The 19,798-nt window shown below is 36.3% G+C and overlaps 6 protein-coding genes across 6 annotated transcripts; 2 read left to right on the forward strand and 4 right to left on the reverse strand.

Annotated features, from left to right (window-relative positions):
* Nucleotides 1-602: 602 nt before the first annotated feature.
* EV154DRAFT_494893 (uncharacterized protein) lies at nucleotides 603-1,500 on the forward strand. Its single transcript, XM_051599964.1, has 2 exons — nucleotides 603-699; nucleotides 806-1,500. The coding sequence occupies exon 2, from the start codon at nucleotides 933-935 to the stop codon at nucleotides 1,206-1,208; it is 276 nt and encodes a 91-aa protein (XP_051462197.1). The 5' UTR covers nucleotides 603-699; nucleotides 806-932; the 3' UTR covers nucleotides 1,209-1,500.
* Nucleotides 1,501-4,524: 3,024 nt separating this feature from the next.
* On the forward strand, nucleotides 4,525-5,777 carry EV154DRAFT_548109 (uncharacterized protein; the record flags this gene model as incomplete). Its single annotated transcript, XM_051604793.1, has 3 exons — nucleotides 4,525-4,655; nucleotides 4,751-5,113; nucleotides 5,302-5,777. The coding sequence occupies exons 1-3, from the start codon at nucleotides 4,643-4,645 to the stop codon at nucleotides 5,775-5,777; spliced, it is 852 nt and encodes a 283-aa protein (XP_051462198.1). The 5' UTR covers nucleotides 4,525-4,642.
* A 3,369-nt stretch (nucleotides 5,778-9,146) lies between these two features.
* Nucleotides 9,147-9,710, reverse strand: EV154DRAFT_387608 (uncharacterized protein; the record flags this gene model as incomplete). Its single annotated transcript, XM_051595062.1, has 1 exon — nucleotides 9,147-9,710. A coding segment is annotated over one exon (564 nt), but the record flags the coding sequence as incomplete, so codon positions are not given.
* A 2,057-nt stretch (nucleotides 9,711-11,767) lies between these two features.
* Nucleotides 11,768-12,089, reverse strand: EV154DRAFT_393455 (uncharacterized protein; the record flags this gene model as incomplete). The annotated part of the gene is made up of 2 exons (XM_051595141.1): nucleotides 11,768-11,882; nucleotides 11,947-12,089. Coding segments are annotated over 2 exons (258 nt in total), but the record flags the coding sequence as incomplete, so codon positions are not given.
* A 1,436-nt stretch (nucleotides 12,090-13,525) lies between these two features.
* Nucleotides 13,526-13,832, reverse strand: EV154DRAFT_559190 (uncharacterized protein; the record flags this gene model as incomplete). Its single annotated transcript, XM_051605533.1, has 2 exons — nucleotides 13,526-13,626; nucleotides 13,706-13,832. 2 exons carry the CDS (start codon nucleotides 13,830-13,832, stop codon nucleotides 13,526-13,528), a joined length of 228 nt encoding a protein of 75 aa, XP_051462201.1.
* A 1,346-nt stretch (nucleotides 13,833-15,178) lies between these two features.
* On the reverse strand, nucleotides 15,179-19,629 carry EV154DRAFT_594423 (uncharacterized protein; the record flags this gene model as incomplete). Its single annotated transcript, XM_051606971.1, has 6 exons — nucleotides 15,179-15,404; nucleotides 15,484-16,081; nucleotides 16,158-16,376; nucleotides 16,436-17,679; nucleotides 17,756-18,653; nucleotides 18,714-19,629. The coding sequence occupies 6 exons, from the start codon at nucleotides 19,627-19,629 to the stop codon at nucleotides 15,179-15,181; spliced, it is 4,101 nt and encodes a 1,366-aa protein (XP_051462202.1).
* Between the last annotated feature and the right edge of the window lie 169 nt (nucleotides 19,630-19,798).

Below are 19,798 nucleotides of genomic sequence, written 5' to 3' on the forward strand. Positions count from 1 at the left end.
AACTTCGATACTCTTAAAAAGTAAATATACCAACACCATATGTTAACAAAACACTTTTTTAAATGATAATTGTCAATTTTTATTGGTATGATTTTGGGGAAATGTCTAAACCTCCGTATTTTTTTCAAACGTATTTTTTATAATCACGCGATGGTCTACACGTCGATTGACATGCCATATCATCTAAACTTCATGGGATAATCGATTTCTGTTTTCCATAAAATCTGCTTCACTGTCATTACAAGCTACTACTGGAACGCAGATATACAACTACCAAATTCCGATTTGTTTGGGGGTTTTTTGCCAATGTTTCTATTTTAAGTAAAGGTTCAAACATTATGGATGATAAAATAGACAAATGAAATCATCCTGACATAAGCTTGTTTATCTATAAATAAAGCTGGTTCACACACTTTATTCTTCTCCCTTTCTTTCCCCTTAACATACTTCTTTTATCGTATGAAAGTAACCGATCACGTAAAAAGGTTTGTTTAGTAGCGACTCTTGTTTCTTTGAAAAGAATCTAAATTGAAAAAGATATATATTGTGATATTGCGGCTGCGGCTAGTCTTTGCTATAGGAGGGCGACCTCTCAGGCAGAGTTTTTGAGTTTTTGAACTCATAGACCGTGAATGGCTTGGATTGGACTGTAAATAGGTTTCATCATACTGGCCTGCTGGTCTTCTGGCCAGAATTTCTGTAAGTAGTATAACTAAAATACGTTTGAAAAAAATACGGAGGTCTAGACACTTCCGTTAAACATTGTTGGTACATTGAAAATTATTTAACAGTTGCTTTTTAATAGACGAAACAAGGGCAAGTATCACTGATACAGAGATACAAGAAGTTCAGTGGTCCTCCTTCAAAGAAGTTGAACGAGACGCCGAACATGTCGTTCTCAGACATGTCGGCTTGGGAATCTCGATCAGGAAATGCTCAGCACATCTCCAATTTCACCACAATGGCCCAACGGAAAAGTTTCCGATATTGTTTATTTGCCCGTAAACGATGCTCCAAAAAAGTACCCTCCTATTATTGTTGAAGTTCAACATACTGTTGACTTACATTTTATGTTTCGACTGATGTCTTACTGTCAACAATTATTCCTTCAACACAAGGTTGTACCAGTGGTTTTCGTTTTCGTTATTTCTCAAATCAAGCACGAAGTAACGGTGAATTGCAAAACTTCTCGTAGTCACATAATCTGAAAACTATCAATAAACCCCCCCCTCCTCATAAAACGTGTTAAAGTCTGCACAGTTCGCCTAAAAAAAAGTTTATGCCTGCATATTGGACATGTTATTGTAACTTCTTTTGTGATGTATACACTTCTTACTTTTGAAGTAACTGGATATTCTCTTCATAAAATATGCTTGAAAAAACACTGATAAAACATCACACGTATGTAGGTATAAAGGAAATTGAGATTTGATTGGATGAATGAATGATTAAATAATCAATTGATTGGATGACTTCCAAAATGCAAAATAGAATTAAATAGAATAGACTTAATTTTTTGGGTTGTGTAACGTGGAATTAACCTTAAATTTCACTGCTTAAATTTTTGAAGTTAATTCGACCCCCCTACCCCCCCGAATTAAAATAGAATTAACTCCAAAAAAAAAAAAAAAAACATTTCTATTAAATACTTTGTTTCTGATAAACGCTAATAATATGCAGATAATAGATATGAGATGTATGGATAATATTTGTCAAAAACGTTTATTTATTCGGCTCTTTTACGCTTCTGGGAACGGGTGCCTTTGCCCTTTTCAGAAGTAGGAATAGGTTGCTAATGTGCATATAAAGATTATGGTTTTTAGTACGAATAAAAAAAACATGATTTATAATAGTTAAACTACCTTAGCTACCGATGTCTTGATATATTCAAACATCGCTGACATCTGATAATGTAGTCGGTTAGATAGAGTTTATATATATGATACGAATCAACATATTGATTAAATTTACCGTCTCCTTCAACTCGTTGAACTCCTTTTTGACATCATTGAGTTCACTTTTGAGGCCATTTTTCACACCATCCAGGCGAATGTTGACCTCCTCAAATTGATTGTCAACAGCTCCAAGACGATTTTCAATCATTTCCAAATTGACATCGGTCACGTTGGTCATTTCGGAACGTGTGGTTGGGACCGATGGTTTTGGTTCATTTTCTCCCCGAAGAGACAACGCAATTGCCTCAGCCAGGACACCAAAATGGTTGTTGAAGTCCTCCATATGCTGGTGGGTATTTTTGGACTTCTTTGGCATTGGCACCGTTCTACCAACTGCACGAGGAGATGCCTCACTCTTGTCACTGTCTGTTAAACTCTGCTCTACCAGATCATCAATTGAGCGAAAGCCGCTACCTCCATGATGCATGCGGCTTGCTTTCTCTTCATCCTCGGAATCCGTGTGACCATGAAGCTGTGATAAGCAGCCTTTGATTGCAATTTGGTCCTCAATTGTTTTTGCATCAGTAATCAAAGTAGTTGGGGTTGAGTTGCCTAATAGATTTTTTTTGTTTGTATCATTGTTAGCAAGATTTCTTTCATTACACCTCGAATTATATGATAATTTACCTGTTGGTGCTTTTGCCGTTCTCAATGTACGATAAGCCGCCTTCAAAGAGTTGCCGCTACGCTCATAGGCAACCTTCGTTCCCTTGGTTCCTGTTTCCAACCTGATGGCCTCGTTTTCTTGTTCGACAATTTTTTTTTGTCCAGCCATATATATTTGGCTTACACGGGACCATTCGTCCGCTCCACTTGGCAAAACCTTCTTTACTATTTTCAGTAAATAGGTTTTTTCATCTTTAGTCATTCTGACAGATCCTGTTACGTTGCCCATTGTTATTTTTATTAAGTTATATGAAAAGAAAGAAAAAAGGCTTTTTTAAAAAGCGAAAATTATGGTTTTTATAACACGTTGTTTAATAAAGCACGCTATTATGTCAGACTTGTTTGAATCAATCATCTTGTTGGGATAATATGGCGTGACTTATGAGATTCGATGTTGTGGAACCCAATTGTTGTCACTTTTGTATTGGTAACGAAATACAAGTTAATCTCTCTTTTATCATCCATTTCCTTTTTCTTTATCCCCTTTATATTTTTGATACAAAATGCCCCCTATAACAAAGCGTAAATTAGCATTATTATCGCATATTACTTTGCTTTCTGCTGCTGCCTATCAGTACATGAATTATCTTGAATCTCAACGCCGTATTTCTAAACGATTCTACACAACGTCAAAAAGTCTGCATTCACCTACTAAATCGGCTGCTAAAAGGTTGCTTGATGGTCGTCAGGATGATGCCTTTATGTGTCATTTTGGTTTGACGACTGGAGCATTCGATCAATTACACGAAGAATTCCAAAAAGAATATCCAACCGAATGCACGGCTGGACGTAAAAGAGTACTTGACACGGTGATGACACTTGCTTTGGTTCTGATGTGGTTGCATAACACCATGAAGCAGGAGACACTCTGTATAATATTTGGTGTCCCTGCTGCAACACTCAGTAGATTTAAAACTATGGGTATTCAAACCCTCTTAAACGTTTTTGAAAAAAACAAAAAAGACCCTCGTTGGAAAATTGGTTGGCCCACTACAGATGAAATGACAACGTTTAACGATATGGTGCTTACGAACACCACAAATGACTTTGAGAAACAGGTGTTAGAAGGAGTGTTTGGCTTTGTTGACGGTCTTAACCTTAGAATACAACATCCTGAAGACCCATTCGAGCAAAATGCGTACTATAACGGATGGAAAGGTGATTGCTATGCCTCACAAGTTTTAGTATATACCCCGGATGGCTGTATCGCCTATGTGAGGTAGGATTGACATACTTGTTTGATTCTCTAAACAAACAAAACTAAATTGACTCTTTTTCTTATAGATATAACTGTCCTGGTTCTTGGCATGATGCCGAAATAGCAATTCCACTTTACGAAAGGTTTCTTGCTTACAAATGTCCAAGCCCTTTCAAGCTTCTTGCGGATTCTGCTTTCCCTTGTAAGCGAGAGTTTGAAAACAAAGTGCTAAGTGTACCAAGAGAAAACGCAATTGGCATTGAAAGAGCCAACGTGCAGACACAAAAGAAACATGCTATCATTACCAAGCATAGACAGGCAGTGGAATGGGGTATGAGAGCCATACAAGGGTCTTTTGGAAGACTTCATACCAAGCTTCCTTCGGATAAAATTAAGCGTTATGAAATCTTGACCCTTGTATGGAGACTACACAACTTCAGTGTAAGAACGGTTGGCGTCAACCAAATTAATACTGTTTACTATGCTAATTGGAAGGCGAGAGAGCAAGAAATTTTGAATTATGAAAATTAATAAAATTTATTGAAAGTTAATTCTATTTTATGGTTTTGGAACAAAAAAAAATTAACTCGGAAAATCAAATTCCCGGAGTTAATTCTATTCTATTTAATTCTATTTTGCATTTTGGAAGTCATCCATTATATCATCCTGACATAAACTTGCTTTCTTGTTTATCATTAAAACTCGTTTTTTTTTTCACCTCCCTTTTTTCTTTCCTTATCTTTATCAAACAAAACAAGAGATGTAATCCAGCTTTTTTTACGTGGTGATATCACAGCTGCGGCTAGTTAATCGTGTCTATACGATGGGCGATTACTGTAAGTCAAATAATCTCAAAAAGATATACGAAAAAAGATACTAAAAAACCCATGTTATTTTTTCTTTCACTTTAGATGCTTGCGTGATAGTATAGGGTCGCTGGCAGAAGTATTAACGGAAACAAAGACTTCTTCGCACAGAAACTTGGCGCGTAGCTTCGTGGTTTGGAGATCGATAGACTTCACCTTGGCTTCCATAGGTTCCTTGGTCTTGCTTTTTCCACAGTATCCAATGGTGCATACATTTTTATTGAAATACCGCAAGGAAACATGGGCTGAATCATGTTACTTTGCTGATCGTACTTCAATTGAATCAAGCTTACAGAATATTCCATTGCACCCGCTGGTTGGATTGTCCTTTTTCCTCACTGGAAGATATCAATCGTTGGCTATTAATCCATTTCAAGCTGATTCAACAATTCAAAAATTGTACAGTATCGCGAAAGAAATTTTCGAAAGTAATATCACCGAATATGATAACCTTGATGAATTTCTCCAGCATCAATATTGACAATACCAGCAAAAGTACGAGCACCAGTACCAGTAAATGCAGACCCGGCAATATTATTGGAAATAGAAGTAGAAGAAGTACCAAAGACACTATCAATAACAACAACAATATATACTTGATAGATCTGTTAAATAGAAAGTCGAGATTTTCTTTTTTTGAGTATGCGTGCAAATGACCAAATTGAACAAGGATTGTCATATTTGCGTGCAAACACACTTGATAGCAATACCGAAGCTCATATAGAACTTTCACTTATGGGAGCATCTTCAATTCTATCAAAGTTTCAACAAAAGCATGCACCAACGTCCTCAGAAGCATCGCCATCACCATCACCATCACCATCACCATCACATTTAGTATCTTCCCTTCCCCCACAATCAAATAATGTAGATCATCAGGAACCACAGGTACAAAGTTCAGCCGAAGACAACCAATGGACTTTTGTCAAAAACTATATCGCTAGTCATAAATCCAATACCCGTACCAATAACAAAAGAGTACCAGTTCCATGGGAGGTAATTTATCGTGATGGACGAGCTAGAGGATATTTTAGTACGTTTACCAGTGCCAGCTCTATGAGAACTAGTTTTTATCGACAGAAAAATATGTAGCTATTGTCTACATTTTTTATTAAATAAAAATAACAATTTAGCATAAGTACCATATTCAACAGTAGTAATGAATTTAATGATTACAGTGATAGCAAAAACAGTTAGTTCCCAAACACTGACAAATGCGAGACATTTGATATAGCTAGGGCCGGACACCAAATCGGCAACGGCATGAATGGCAATAGCAGCTAAGACGGCGTCAGGAATGTAATAGAAAGCGGGGGTAAGGGTATATAGAGCAAGCACTACAACAAGTGCAGAGAAGACGCCAGCGAAGGGAGTTTTAACACTTAATTGCAGTACGAGAAAAAGAACCAGTTGAAGGATATGCTTTATTTCCGAAAATAAAATTAACATCTTTTTTTTTCCTGAAAGGTATTTCGCTTACCCAAAGAAAGATACCCAAATATTGGTCAAGTCAATAGCAATAATTTCTTGATCAGGGTTAATGGTATAGTCGTTGATTCTTCCAAAAGATTTGACAATAGCAACGTGCTCAAGAAATAAAATGATAACACCTGAAGGTAAAGGACTAGCAATACCAAATATGACTTTTGTTTTAATGACTGGAACTCCAAGATATAAAAAACCTCAAGGGACAGTCTTGATAATACTGATAGGAGAAGTGTATTTGCCAATGTTGATCAAGAGATTAGAGTATGTTGTATCTGAGGTGTATCTCTAGAGAAAATGACTATATAATGCACGATAAGAAAGCATGTAAACGAATAAATAAAAACGGAAAAGCCATGAAGAAACAATAAAGTTATTTAGGCATGATTAACGATCTTATCAATCGTGTTGCACAAATTGAGAAACAATTCCAATATCATATAAGGTAATAGAAAACTATATGATATGGTAATTACATGAAGTGCTATAGATAAAATAGATATTGAACATAATAAGTCCTACATGAGATTAGCTACCTCATGAAGGATAAGAGACAGCTTATTATGGAAGATACATTTATATTTATAAGCATAGATGTTACATAAGAGGATTATGTAATAAGATGAAAAACATGAAGCATTAGTGAATGCAGGATGTAATAATCTACAAATCAAACATTAAAAGTAGACCTTTTATAGAAACTTTAATGTTTGATGATACAGTTGAACTTAGACACATACGTTAAGTGACACGTATCACCAAAATACTGATCTCAAGTCAAAAACTCAATAGTTGTAACACAATCGATAACACTTCTTTAACTTTAAATCGTCTTCCAAAGACAATAAATATATTTAATAGGACTAAGGGCAAAAGGATAAAAAGGAGACACATGTGAGAAAAAAAAATATCAATGGAAGACGATAAGGTTGTTCAATCATGTCATTGAACCAAGTACTTACAAATCAGCTTACAATATAGCAGACTAGTATAGAACAATAAGAAGAAGGTTATAGAAGGTTGGATCGTAATCAAAAAAAGATTTTTTCTTTAGAATTATTTTAAAAACAATAAAAAAACGTAGTTTTCACTCATTAAATTTATCGGTTTTCAACAGAGTACATACCAAATATAATAAGAATACCATTTCTCATAATTGAAAAGAAATAAAGATGTGTAGAGTACTTTGGAAAGAGCTTTCCGTAATGCTGGCAAATAAACCGAATACCGTCGTATAGCTAAACCATGGAAAGAAGACCAAACGCAGCATCAACTTTGGTACATAGAAGTAAATCTTTAACAAGTTAAGCCACTTTAACGATGTCGTGTTAGACAAAGTCTGAGATCGTAGCAATGAATAGTTAAAATCACCAGATATAATCAAACGACTAAAATTAATGGTGTCCTGTTTCTGATATAGCATAGTAGTCAGTTTATCGAAAAATTCCCTTCTACTTTGTGGAGTACAAGCTAAGGCATAAATATTGAGTACATAAAAGGTTTCATAAAATTGTTGGGGATGATCAATGCGACATGATTGAAAAAAATCGTCAGCATAAACAGGTTCGGTATTAAGGAGGGTAATTTTAAAATTTGATGATAAGGAAACAATACCGACATGCTTAGTCCAGTGTGAATAGTGCGGTTGAAAATAAATGTTTAAGGAATTGATAATTTCAGGTGATCGAGCTTGGGTTTTTTGGAAACATAGGATGTCATATTTTTTGCACATTTTTTGAAAACGAAGGTGTTTCAGTTGATCTGGATTTAACCAGGCTATTGGCATTTAACGAAGCATATAGGCATAGGATATAGTTCGACATAATCATTTAATTACTGAGTGTTTTTTGTATCCTCCTTGGAGAGGCTATTCTTATCTGGCAGGGGCGTGGATCGACGAGGATGGATACTGGGAGAGGGAGACGTGGTATCAAAAGTAGTATTGTTGTTGAACCAAGTGATTAGAGCTTCTGCACGGGCTGTTTCTCGCACAAGGCGCCAACCCACAACAGACAGACTATCACCTTCTTCTTTGGCATAGAATGGAGTAGTTTCTTACGCTGCTTAGACTTCGTCAAACACACACTGAACTTTTTCAGTGATATAACCATTTATAAACAATATCTGAAATTTTTCCGTTGGGCCATTGTGGTGGCCATGGGTTATAATAATCTCTTCCTTCTAATCCTATAAATAAGACAATTAAACAAGCTGATTTCCCCCTTCATGTCTAATTACTTACCAACCAAACTTTCTACCATAATGTTCACTACGTCTTTGTGTTGTAATATATACTTTGAAATAACATCACTGCCAGGGAGTCTATGAGAAGGTAATTCAAAAGAAAGAAGTTCTTTTAAAGCTTGCTGATTCATTTTTTGTGACGTTGATACAAAGTATAAAAAACAACGGAGAAAAAGTAGAGTTGATACACGTTTTTCGCTTTTTTTCTAATTTTGTGTATCAACCCAGTTGATTTGATACAAATTTTATAACTCCGTCTTTTTGTAACAACCTTGTTGGTTTGATACACATTTTTCGCTTTTTTTCTAATTTTGTGTATCAACCCAGTTGTTTTGATACAAATTTATATCTTCCAGAATTAAATCCAATTGAACAATTCTGTGCTATAGTTAAGTATAAAGTGAAGGGTAACCAACTTATGGAGTCTGGAACGCTTGCACAAAGAATAACTGAAGATTGTAATGATGTCTCTTTATCCCGCCTCGTCAACATTACCCAATACTCTAAAAATCATTTCGAATGCTGCTTAAAAAAAAATCCCTATTTAAATAAAATGTTCTATATTAATTTCAAAAAGTGTTTGAACTGAATTCACAATGTGTTCCAATTGAAGTTTGAAAGGTGTTCCAAATTAAGTTCAAACTTTGTTCGAATTTAATTGGTTGAATGCTCCATTTTATTTTCAAAAAATGTACCACCAAGTTCAAAAAGTGTTCGATTTGAGAGTGGACACACTGTAGTATGACTTCCGCTGTAAATGGAACATAGGATGGAGATGTTAAGACCGACTTGCTGACGTGGTTCAATATAAGTCAAGAGGGTGTCAGCACCTTGTGTATCCCAGTTTGGTAGTACAGATGTAGTAGTGGATCCATCTTCTGCAGGTGAAGAAAAAACGACGGTGTCTGTGGTAGCTGCTGTAAATGAGTGACATTGACTCATGATGGTTTGATGAGAGACAGCGATACCCTTGAGTTCACCATTCATGGATTTGGTATATTCGATATAAGCCAGTGGTGTTGAGCGCATGGGACTATATTTACCTGATTTGAGTTGATGTGTGTACAAGGAGCCGAAATCGTTTGTAGGCCACCAATCCAAATCTTTGGGGAAATCCAGGTTACGTAGTTTCATGTTTTTGGTGAGTGTTTTAAGGTTATTATCTGTGGTCAAGATCAAGTGAACCTTGGATACACGTAAAATAAACCAAAGTTCAGAGAGTTCTTCAGCGGCATTGATGGGAACAGCTACCATACCTGCTAAAAAGCAACCGAGTAAGGCTACAATGAAATCAATTGTTTCAACTTTTCTGTAGAGGAGAGCAATAGCATCACCTACTTGGAGACCTGATTTATCACGAATAACGGAGGCGACTTTTTCAGCCCGGGCAGTTAATTTCTCCCAAGTCAAGGTGATGATTTCTTTGCCTTTGTCATCGACCTGAGTGAAAGCGGGTGTGATTCTCCCAGCGCTATTATTGGAGCGGTATCTTGATAGTTGTGAAATTGAATGAAATAAACTTGGGTCTTGTTTATCTTGAATGTCGACGATTTTTAAGGGGATATCACGCGCGATGGAAGGTAACATTTGGCGACCTGCTAATTCCTCCATGTTGTCTGATGTCGATATTTGGTTGTGATTTGGTGACTAGAATGAGTAACATTTTGAAAAATAAAAATAAAAAAGTTAGATGCTTTTTACGAGAACAAGCAATTTATGCAATTATTGTAGATGATATCGTCATCGGCATCAGTAGCATTATTATCAGGAACATATTACTTAAAAACCAGAGTCTCCCATTTTATTTGAAGGGGGACATCTTAGTTTGGTGTAGTTGCGCTATTTGCTTTAGCTTCTTCTTCATCAATACGGCGACTGCCAATAACCTTCTGCGACCTTAGAAGGATCCGCATCGTCCACTATTTAAAAATGTTTTTGAATCAACTTGGTCTTTCTCCAACAATTCTTGTGTATAATAGGGTGATGAGCGGGAGACTTGAGCAGTGGTTTAAGTTGCCATTATAAATAGTGGAAAAAGCAAGAATATGATGACTAAAATATATATTTAAAGATATTGTAGTGACAATTACAAATTAAAGTACACAAAATACGACAAAGTGATGTAGTAATGACCAGAGAGCATTTGTTTATTTGTCTAGGTGGCTACAATCTTTTAATTTGAAGAAAAATTTGATAATTATAACACGGCTTGTATACTGACAGATGTTTTGTACTATCTCTGGTCATTTTTTTTCAAGTTTAGACTGGTATCATATTGGAAATTGTCTAATTATTTAGCAGTTGCAAAATAGAATACCAGTGCTACAAAGTATCGAGAACTCAACAAAAGAACAATTGCTGCACTTAGATACTCAGGTACTCAGGTACTCAAAATCAACATTCTCCCACCTCACACCTTTCTTGGAAAACATTTAGGAGCCGTTTATGTGTAGATATGATCACATAAAAACATCTCATGTGGTTTTGATCCGCCCTTTCCACCCGGCCGTATCTATGCAATACGTAGGTCCTCCAGTAAAATAATTTTCTGAATGTATGGAAACTTGTTTATTTGTGTAGAAGGTTGAGACGTTGCGCCACACATAGATTGGCTGGAAATATACCTTCTAAGAATCCTATACTTTTTATGGGTAATAAAAATTTTGCAGGTTTTTCCATCAATTAAATAGGAAAAATAAAATCGCTGTCGGCAAACTGTTAGAAACGAAGAACTGTATTATAAAATCATATACATCTAGGTATGCGCTGAACTAAATACAACCACAGGCCAACTAGGGATTTTAACAAATAAACCGTTTTATATACTAAATCAATGCTCTGAATTTTAATATCAAGACATTTTGTATATATAAACAAGCAATAGCCATTTTCTGGTAGCTATTTTATTTCACAGTTCATAAATTTAAGGCGATTATATGTATTGTTCCGTATTGTTTTTATCAGAATACTGAACCATTACTTCTATTAGAGACAGGGCTCTATCTGACTGTATTTAATTAAATTAATAGAACATAACTAACACTATTTTTAGAAAATATTAGATAAAAATTTAATAGAAAAATTCGTTCATAAATAAAAAAAATTCGTTCACAACGTAAAAAAAATACGTTCATCTTCCGAAAAAAGATTGGTTCAAAGACCATAAATAAAATTGCGTTTACCACTTAAGTGTGTATATAGTTGATCTGCGATGACAGGCCTGGAAAATTCTAGTTGTAATGTTGACAAACATTTCTAATGTTTGCTTGGCTATTTTGGGTCTTTGCTCTGCTCCGTTGGTCCGGGATAGCCTCTCGACGTCAAAATATTAGGTTAATGTCGTTCCCAGCAGGAAGTAAACGAACAATATTAACTATGTTCAAGCAAGCAGCTATATCACAATTCCATAGACGAGGAATAATTCTATTTGTGTTATTCGTCATGGCTCTACGATTTTGATTTGTATATCTGTCACAGGAACAAAAAAAGATTATTTGAATAAAAACATTATCAACAAGTGAAATCAACATACCTTAAGAGACCATGTCTGATTACACGAGGATTTGCCCTTCGTTTATGAGAGCGTGGATTATCGACAATTCGAAACGTTTCAAGACTTCTACGTTCACAGGCTGGGCAGCACTGACTTGTTCTAAATTCATCAATCAAGTACACCCTTTTACCAGCTTTTTGAGGCAACCGACGGAAACCAAGGCTCCGGATGGGCTCATGAAATCTTTTATTAGGAGCAGACCAGTTACCCATGACATAAACAGCTTAAACACCAAACTGTTCATCTAGATGTGCTCATATTACTTCCAGGTGTACCTGGCTTACCTGACAAGGATATATCAGAACCCTTGTCAGGCAAAAAAGGGCAGTTATTTGAGGTAAGAAGTTTGCTATGTATAATAACATGTTAGATAAATGACACTCAATTTTGGATTGGTTGTTACAATATTTACTTTTTACGTATAAAGTTTAATAAGTTTGAGAATAAAAATGATTATACGTAAAATAACAATGAAAGAGAAGAATAAAAATTGAGTAAGGGTTAAGGTAAACTTTTTTATCGACTATTTATAAGTTTTCATTGTTGTTGTTATATAAAAAAAGGGAGAAAATCAAAGAACAATGAAATTCGCATGAAGCAATAATAAATGCACTTTTTTTAGCTCTTATTTTATATCTTATTCTCTTTTGAAAAAAGACACTATCTCATACTCATTTTAGAAAAATTCGGATTGCCTAAAAAATATACGAAAGCAAACGGGAAATAATTATGTCATTCAAAGTAAAATAAAAATTGCTTAGAATAAATAGATAGCTAATTCCAGATATCCCTTATACGTACAATGAAGTAAAACTTTATTTCAAGTAGAACTGTACTTGTCCGAGTGTTTTTAGGTTTTTTTTTGTTTAGTTTTGGGGTTTGACAAAAAGACAGATTACCTTTTCAGGGTGTCAGGTAAGGAAGGAAATCTGGTGCATCCATATCCATTCTTTTCGATATACTTATACACTTATACATTTGTTGCCAATAAGCGTGTTGTTTATGACGAGGTACTGGTATCTAATTTACTCTTGGTAAAGCAACACATCTAGAGTACTGGCAAGAGAAAAATAAGAGGGGGTGGGGGCTTGCTACTCCTTCGATTCCCTTATGGGTGAATAACAACAATGCCAAGTTTTTCTTGTTTGTTCGTATCAAAATAGGCTTTAAAAGAAGACAATAGTTATCTGGCTTAAACCCAATCATTCAATTTTTAAGAGCAAGCTTAAGCAGGTTAGTCTTTTGGATGAAGTGACTTTAAATGAAAGTTATATTATACGCATACAATAGGGCACTTATCCGGGTCCTTCAATATGATGAAACATTTTCCTTCTACTTTAGCAGTATACCCATTTAATGATAACAGATATATGTCTCTTTAGTTCATTTCGCTTGTAGGCTATGCATGGAAAATTAATTGATTATTTATTCTGTAACTGATTGAAAATTTATTTTATTAAGCGAATAATTTAGGAAAATAGTGTATAACAACTACTCTGATTACATATTATCAGCCATATATGGTCCCTTATAATAAATCTTAAAGGCCTTCACTGTATTATTGTTCATCCCATTCTTCTTCATCTCCATCGGATTTATCTCCTAAGAATTTTCTTTTAACAGGACCAAACATAACTTCCGGTATCTCTGCTTCTGCGGCTAAAGCATTTTTTACATATCTCTTTCTTGCAGATACCCCCATTCTTCTGCGGCGCATGGCATTACCATTAGATGCTACACTTTTTTTCAAGAGTAACTCCAGCACGAATACCACCATTATCACCATCCCTGCTAATTGAAGCAGTTACAGATGTCACCATTAGGACGATAGCAACCAAACAGATAGAGGTACCACAAAAATGCATTTTGACTTTAAAAAATATATTCGATGAGAAATAATAAAAAATATGGGATAGGTCAAAAAATTGAGTCTTTTTATAATTCGTCGTAATAGCCGTTATTTACGCCCTGAGTACGGATTCAGGCTAAAATTTCTCAAACAGAAATACGGGACACAAATAAATGCAAATCCGTTCCAAGAAGACGTCAAGGTATAAATAAAATTATAGATAACTTTATTTACAAATAAACTTTACTTTGGATCGAAAGGATCTGCAGAAAGTTAAATTCGACTGTTTGTATTTACAGAGTGTTGCGATCTTTAAAGCTGATATTCCATTGTTTTGAAAACATCATACTAAGCCCGTAAACATTAAGTTGTCACAAATTATTTGTATATAATTTAAATAATTTATATTCATTTTTTATTTTACAAAGATGTTTACTTGGAAGGAATGCAATAAATGACATCAGATTACGATAGATATTTTGACAGTTACTGCAATAAAAGATGCCACGTGAGCAGTTTATTTTATCATTGGATTGTAATTTTGTTTTATATGCATGATTTTTAGCTTATTTGGAGCTGCATGCATTCTTTTTGAACTAATGCTTGTAAAATATATACCAGCGTCATTCTTTGAGTGAAATAAAACCGGCTTGTGTGCGTTCTTAAAAAACTAAAAATTCTTAATAGCATCACACTATACGTGTGATGCTCAATGTATTTTATAGCTAATACCATAATACAAGATAAAATATTGAACCAAGTAGCTACGCTGCTGTTTTCTTTTTTCTGGTAGTTCCTGTCTTTTTCAAGGAGCACTGCATTTCTGTAATTCTAAGAATAATCCTAAGGAAAATATATTTAAATCGAGCACGTGTCGCCGTGATTAATTTAAGGTCGTCGTATATGTCCCTTCACATAAATCTACTATCAGCTGCTTATCGGTTTTTTATGCGTATATTTATTTAATTTTTCTATCAAGTTATGTATCAGTAGATGGTGGTTAGATAAGATAATAAGTATAATATAAAAAAAAAAATTAGACACAAAAAGAAAGAAGGAAAATATATCTTAATTTCCAAGGGTTGAATCGCCACTGTTTGATTTACGAGAGCGAGTAGAGGCAGGCACGGAGAGTCGATTGGTACTTGAATTAAACTCGGCATCAAACATGAGATTATGAGCTGATCTTTGACTGAAAGATATCATGGACATGTTATCGCTATTGTCGAGGGTAGGCATGGAATTCCATTGAGGTAGGGTGATGGGTTGATGTTGATTTTTTATACGGCTTACATGAATAGCCGAACTAAGGCAAAAGTTGGATTAAATCATTTGTTATTAGATAAAATGAAGAGAAAACACTTACATTTCTTTCTTTAGATACATGGCAAGTACTTTTCGTCGTCGTTTCTCGCTATTGAATTTTTTGGGTAGTTGGTCTTTATTGACCATAACAACCGTATCAATTAATAAAGAATGACGTTCCAAGATTGAACTGACGATTAAAGGCACTGCCGATAATGGAGGTGCAATGGAAGGTTTTACCGCCACAATTACTACAATTTCATTATCAATTTGAATGACATAACTATACATATAAATAAAAGAGTAATTTCTATCAGTCTGGCTATTCCTTCCTTTTATGTGATACTATAAAAAGCTCCTACCATCCTTCAAATAATATATCTTGATGACAATTTTCCACGCTTTCTTCAATATCAAGTGCAAAATGCATTAATCCATTAGACGTGACCACCTCACTTAAATGTCCCAAGACGTAGAGACATTGACCTTCTTCCACATGGGCTTGTATCCCTCCTCTTTGTACGTTCCATAAGAATCCGATATCGCCTGTACGCATATAAGTGACACTTCTATCGGATCCAGCGATAGTCGCATCTGTTCTTTCCGGTGTAAGTTTTCCAAGCAGATCCGATCGAACATTACTATCTGAAGAAACCCAAATTTCACCCATGACATGACTTGGACATAAAGTGAGCGTTTCGGGGTTGACAATTGCGATCATGGTATTTGTGGGCACGATACCGGAATCATGCAAGACGACACCGTAAGAGGCTTCATCTCCTTGTGATAAAGGTCGAATGATACCCTGTCTTAACCATTCGAGATCAGCAATCAAAGCAATAGGTTCAACCAGCATGTAAGAACGTGTGGTGATCATTGGATTTAAAGCGTGGCTGTAAATAGTATTGATGGCCTCTCTTTCTACTCTACTTAAAGATAGAAATCTGGCAATTTTTTCATCTACGAAATGAACAGCAAAAGGGGGTTAGTGTATTTGATCCGTAAAAAAAAAGGGGGGGAAGGGATAAATGATTACAAAATCTTGGCTTTGTCCGACTGGCGACGGAAATCATAAAATTGGTGGTATTTTGAAGCGGTATGAGTCTTTGTTCTGCAGGACTGATCTTTGTCATGGCATGGTCGAATAAGGGATAATTTGAGCAAATACTGGGAGATTTGTTTCGTGCGAGTAATTCGAAATAACTAGCTGTATTGTTTCTGTACTCTGCTGTTGGTATCAAGATTGTAGCACATCCTATACAAAAAAAAATGTTAGACGTTTATACACCCCTATCAGATTTCTTGATATCTTACCGACATAAACACCACAAAAGGCAGCATGTAATAAACCCAAGCCTTCAAAAGCAGAGAGACCCGTGATAATCAAGGGTTTCTTAAAATTGATTTGACAGGTGAGTTTTTGAGACCGACATTGAGAAACAATGGTGTCATGACTATACGAGATATACTCATGGGCATAATCATCTGTGGATTGATGAATAGAGACAAACGCCGTTCGCTTTTTATCTGAAGTCCATTCCGATCTTACCGAGAACCCACTTTCGGGGCCCAACAATTTATTGAACCGAGGTGCCTTATCAATATTGATACATTCGGGTAGTTTTTTACTGTTGATACTGGTGCCATCAAAGGATGTGGAAAGTTTAATGGCTGCTTGAATACTTTTGGATTTCAAAAGTTCATCGGATTGTGTGTTGACGAGGATATAAGCGATATCTAACTGCTGAAGTGTTCGCATCATGATATTTACATCTTCTTGAATACGTATATGTAAAGGCTGGATAGGATCTGGAGGTACACAAATCACAGGTACCAAACCCAAGACGAAGCAAGCATACAAGGTACGTACGAAATCCACACCAAAATTCATCAACAGCATGACTTTGGTTCCTGGTTTCAGTGAAAACTTTCTATTGTTGGTATTGGTATAGAAATAGTTGGCAATGGTAGCGATTTGATTATTGATTTTACGCCAGCTAAAAGGTTTAGCACTGTGTTGATTGACGAGAACAAAGGCGTTTTCTTCTGGGTATAATGAGGTGCGCCACAGCATAATATCTACTACGTTTGTAAACTTTGATAGGTCGTAACCGGACCGTTCATCAATGACGATTTTGCTGACTTCAATACCGGAAAGTTGGAGACGTGTACGCGGTGAAATTAATTGTAAAGCAAGTGCACGTTCATGAGAGACCAAGTTGGAGGTCCAAATAGATTCACTGTTTTCTACTAGAGAAGTAGCTGCGGTAAAGACTGTACGGTCTATGTCCATCTTGAGATAACGCACGGGCAATTGGCCTGCCAGAAATCGACGTTTGGTGACCAAATGATGAATATATTGATTACCGTCTTTTATGTAACGAGGTAATGTGCTCTTACTGACAATCAGAATTGAAAATAGTCGAAGACCATGGTATGCCATGACTACATCACCGGCGTTCTCTGCCATTTTCGACATGTCTGCTGTCGATGTTTGTTGTGATTCAATGGCTAGAATAGGTAGATATTGTCCATTGATTAAAATCTCGAATAATGTGCTACGAAGAAAAAAGAGGGGAGACATTCATTCAACACACATATAAAATTATGAGAAATTTTATCGTCAATAGTTACCATGAATCAATACGGCATTTTTTTGTCAAGGTGTTCAAGATATCTGAACTCATGTGGGTTTCTTCGATCCCTAACTCTGTTCCTAAACGTTGTTGTCGGATACAGTCTTCATATGGACCCAAGACAACGAGCCTTCCACCAATCATTGTACCTAACAATCCAGTACGTAAGAATTGAGTCTGAGCAAAAGGTTCAGGGTAGAGTGTTTCCGAGGGGACCACCACGGGAGAAGCATGATAGACTGCATCTGTCAATGCAGGTATTCCCCAAAATCCATCTGGTAGCGAAGGACCGTCAATCCACACTTCACCTATGATATCTGGAGGACAAAGCAAAGTGGTTTCAGGATCGACAATAGCCACGGTAGTTTTAGGGAACGGAAAGCCATGAGATCCAACTCTTAGCGAGCCCGGTTCTTCAAGATGAATGTCGTTGGATGTAGTAGATGTGGATAAGACCACAACTTTTTTTCGACGTAAAGCGTCTGCGTCTAGAGTGCATTCCCATACATCTCTGGATCTGCCTACAGCAAAGGTGGTCTTTTTACGTGTGGTGGTGGTATTATCCTGTTGATTATAGGATTGTTCGAATTCTTCCATCTTACCAGGACCAAGGAAATCACGAAAGGAAAGAATGGCACCTGCATGTTCTGGTAAAGAAAGAATGGGTGTCACAACTTCCAAGGGAGATTGTAACATGGTTTTCCCTAAAGGTTTTAGCAGTTTGTTGGCAATATAGGCATTTATATCTGGTTTGACAATGACAGTATCGACCAAGAGTAAACGAAGTGTTGAAAGATCTGGTAAAGTCTTTTTACTATAGATGAAATCTCTGGGGTTCTTATGGTATGATTTCGCAGCATAATAAAGGCCTGGATATCCTGCTAATGCTATTGTCACTGTTTCCAAGAGTTAGTACAAAACTATTTTAATGTGTGATACACTCTTGTGTGTGATACCTTTGTACTTGGAAATGACGTAAACCCAGATGGCTGGTGTCTCCATGACATTAGAGCTTGCAAAGATAGTATGACTTCCGCTGTAAATGGAACATAGGATGGAGATGTTAAGACCAATTTGCTGACGTGGTTCAATGTAAGTCAAGAGGGTGTCAGCACCTTGTGTATCCCAGTTTGGTAGTACAGATGTAGTAGTAGATCCATCTTCTGCAGGTGAAGAAAAAACGACGGTGTCTGTGGTAGCTGCTGTAAATGAGTGACATTGACTCATGATGGTTTGATGAGAGACAGCGATACCCTTGAGTTCACCATTCATGGATTTGGTATATTCGATATAGGCCAGTGGTGTTGAGCGCATGGGACTATATTTACCTGATTTGAGTTGATGTGTGTACAAGGAGCCGAAATCGTTTGTGGGCCACCAATCCAAATCTTTGGGGAAATCCAGGTTGCGTAGTTTCATGTTTTTGGTGAGTGTTTTAAGGTTAGTATCTGTGGTCAAGATCAAGTGAACCTTGGATACACGTAAAATAAACCAAAGTTCAGAGAGTTCTTCAGCGGCATTGATGGGAACAGCTACCATACCTGCTAAAAAGCAACCGAGTAAGGCTACAATGAAATCAATTGTTTCAACTTTTCTGTAGAGGAGAGCAATAGCATCACCTACTTGGAGACCTGATTTATCACGAATAACGGAGGCGACTTTTTCAGCCCGGGCAGTTAATTTCTCCCAAGTCAAGGTGATGATTTCTTTGCCTTTGTCATCGACCTGAGTGAAAGCGGGAGTAATTCTCCCAGCGCTATTATTGGAGCGGTATCTTGATAGTTCTGAAATTGAATGAAATAAACTTGGGTCTTGTTTGTCTTGAATGTCGACGATTTTAAAGGGGATATCACGCGCGATGGAAGGTAACATTTGGCGACCTGCTAATTCTTCCATGTTGTGCGTATCCTCGATTTGGAAATGAGGGGTGGGGATAGGTTCGACGTTTTGAAAGGATTTGACAATGGATGTGTTGCCGTATTTACTACGATTGCTTTTCTTTTGCACCATGTAATCATTAGCGGAGATCACGGGTAACTGG

This window comes from Mucor mucedo (assembly GCF_025094135.1).
Source record: "Mucor mucedo strain NRRL 3635 chromosome Unknown EV154scaffold_9, whole genome shotgun sequence".
Classification (NCBI taxonomy): Eukaryota; Fungi; Mucoromycota; class Mucoromycetes; order Mucorales; family Mucoraceae; genus Mucor; species Mucor mucedo.

Coding starts and splice junctions, on each gene's coding strand:
- EV154DRAFT_494893 (XM_051599964.1), top strand. CDS start 933: ATGCTCAGCACATCTCCAATTTCACCACAATGGCCCAACGGAAAAGTT.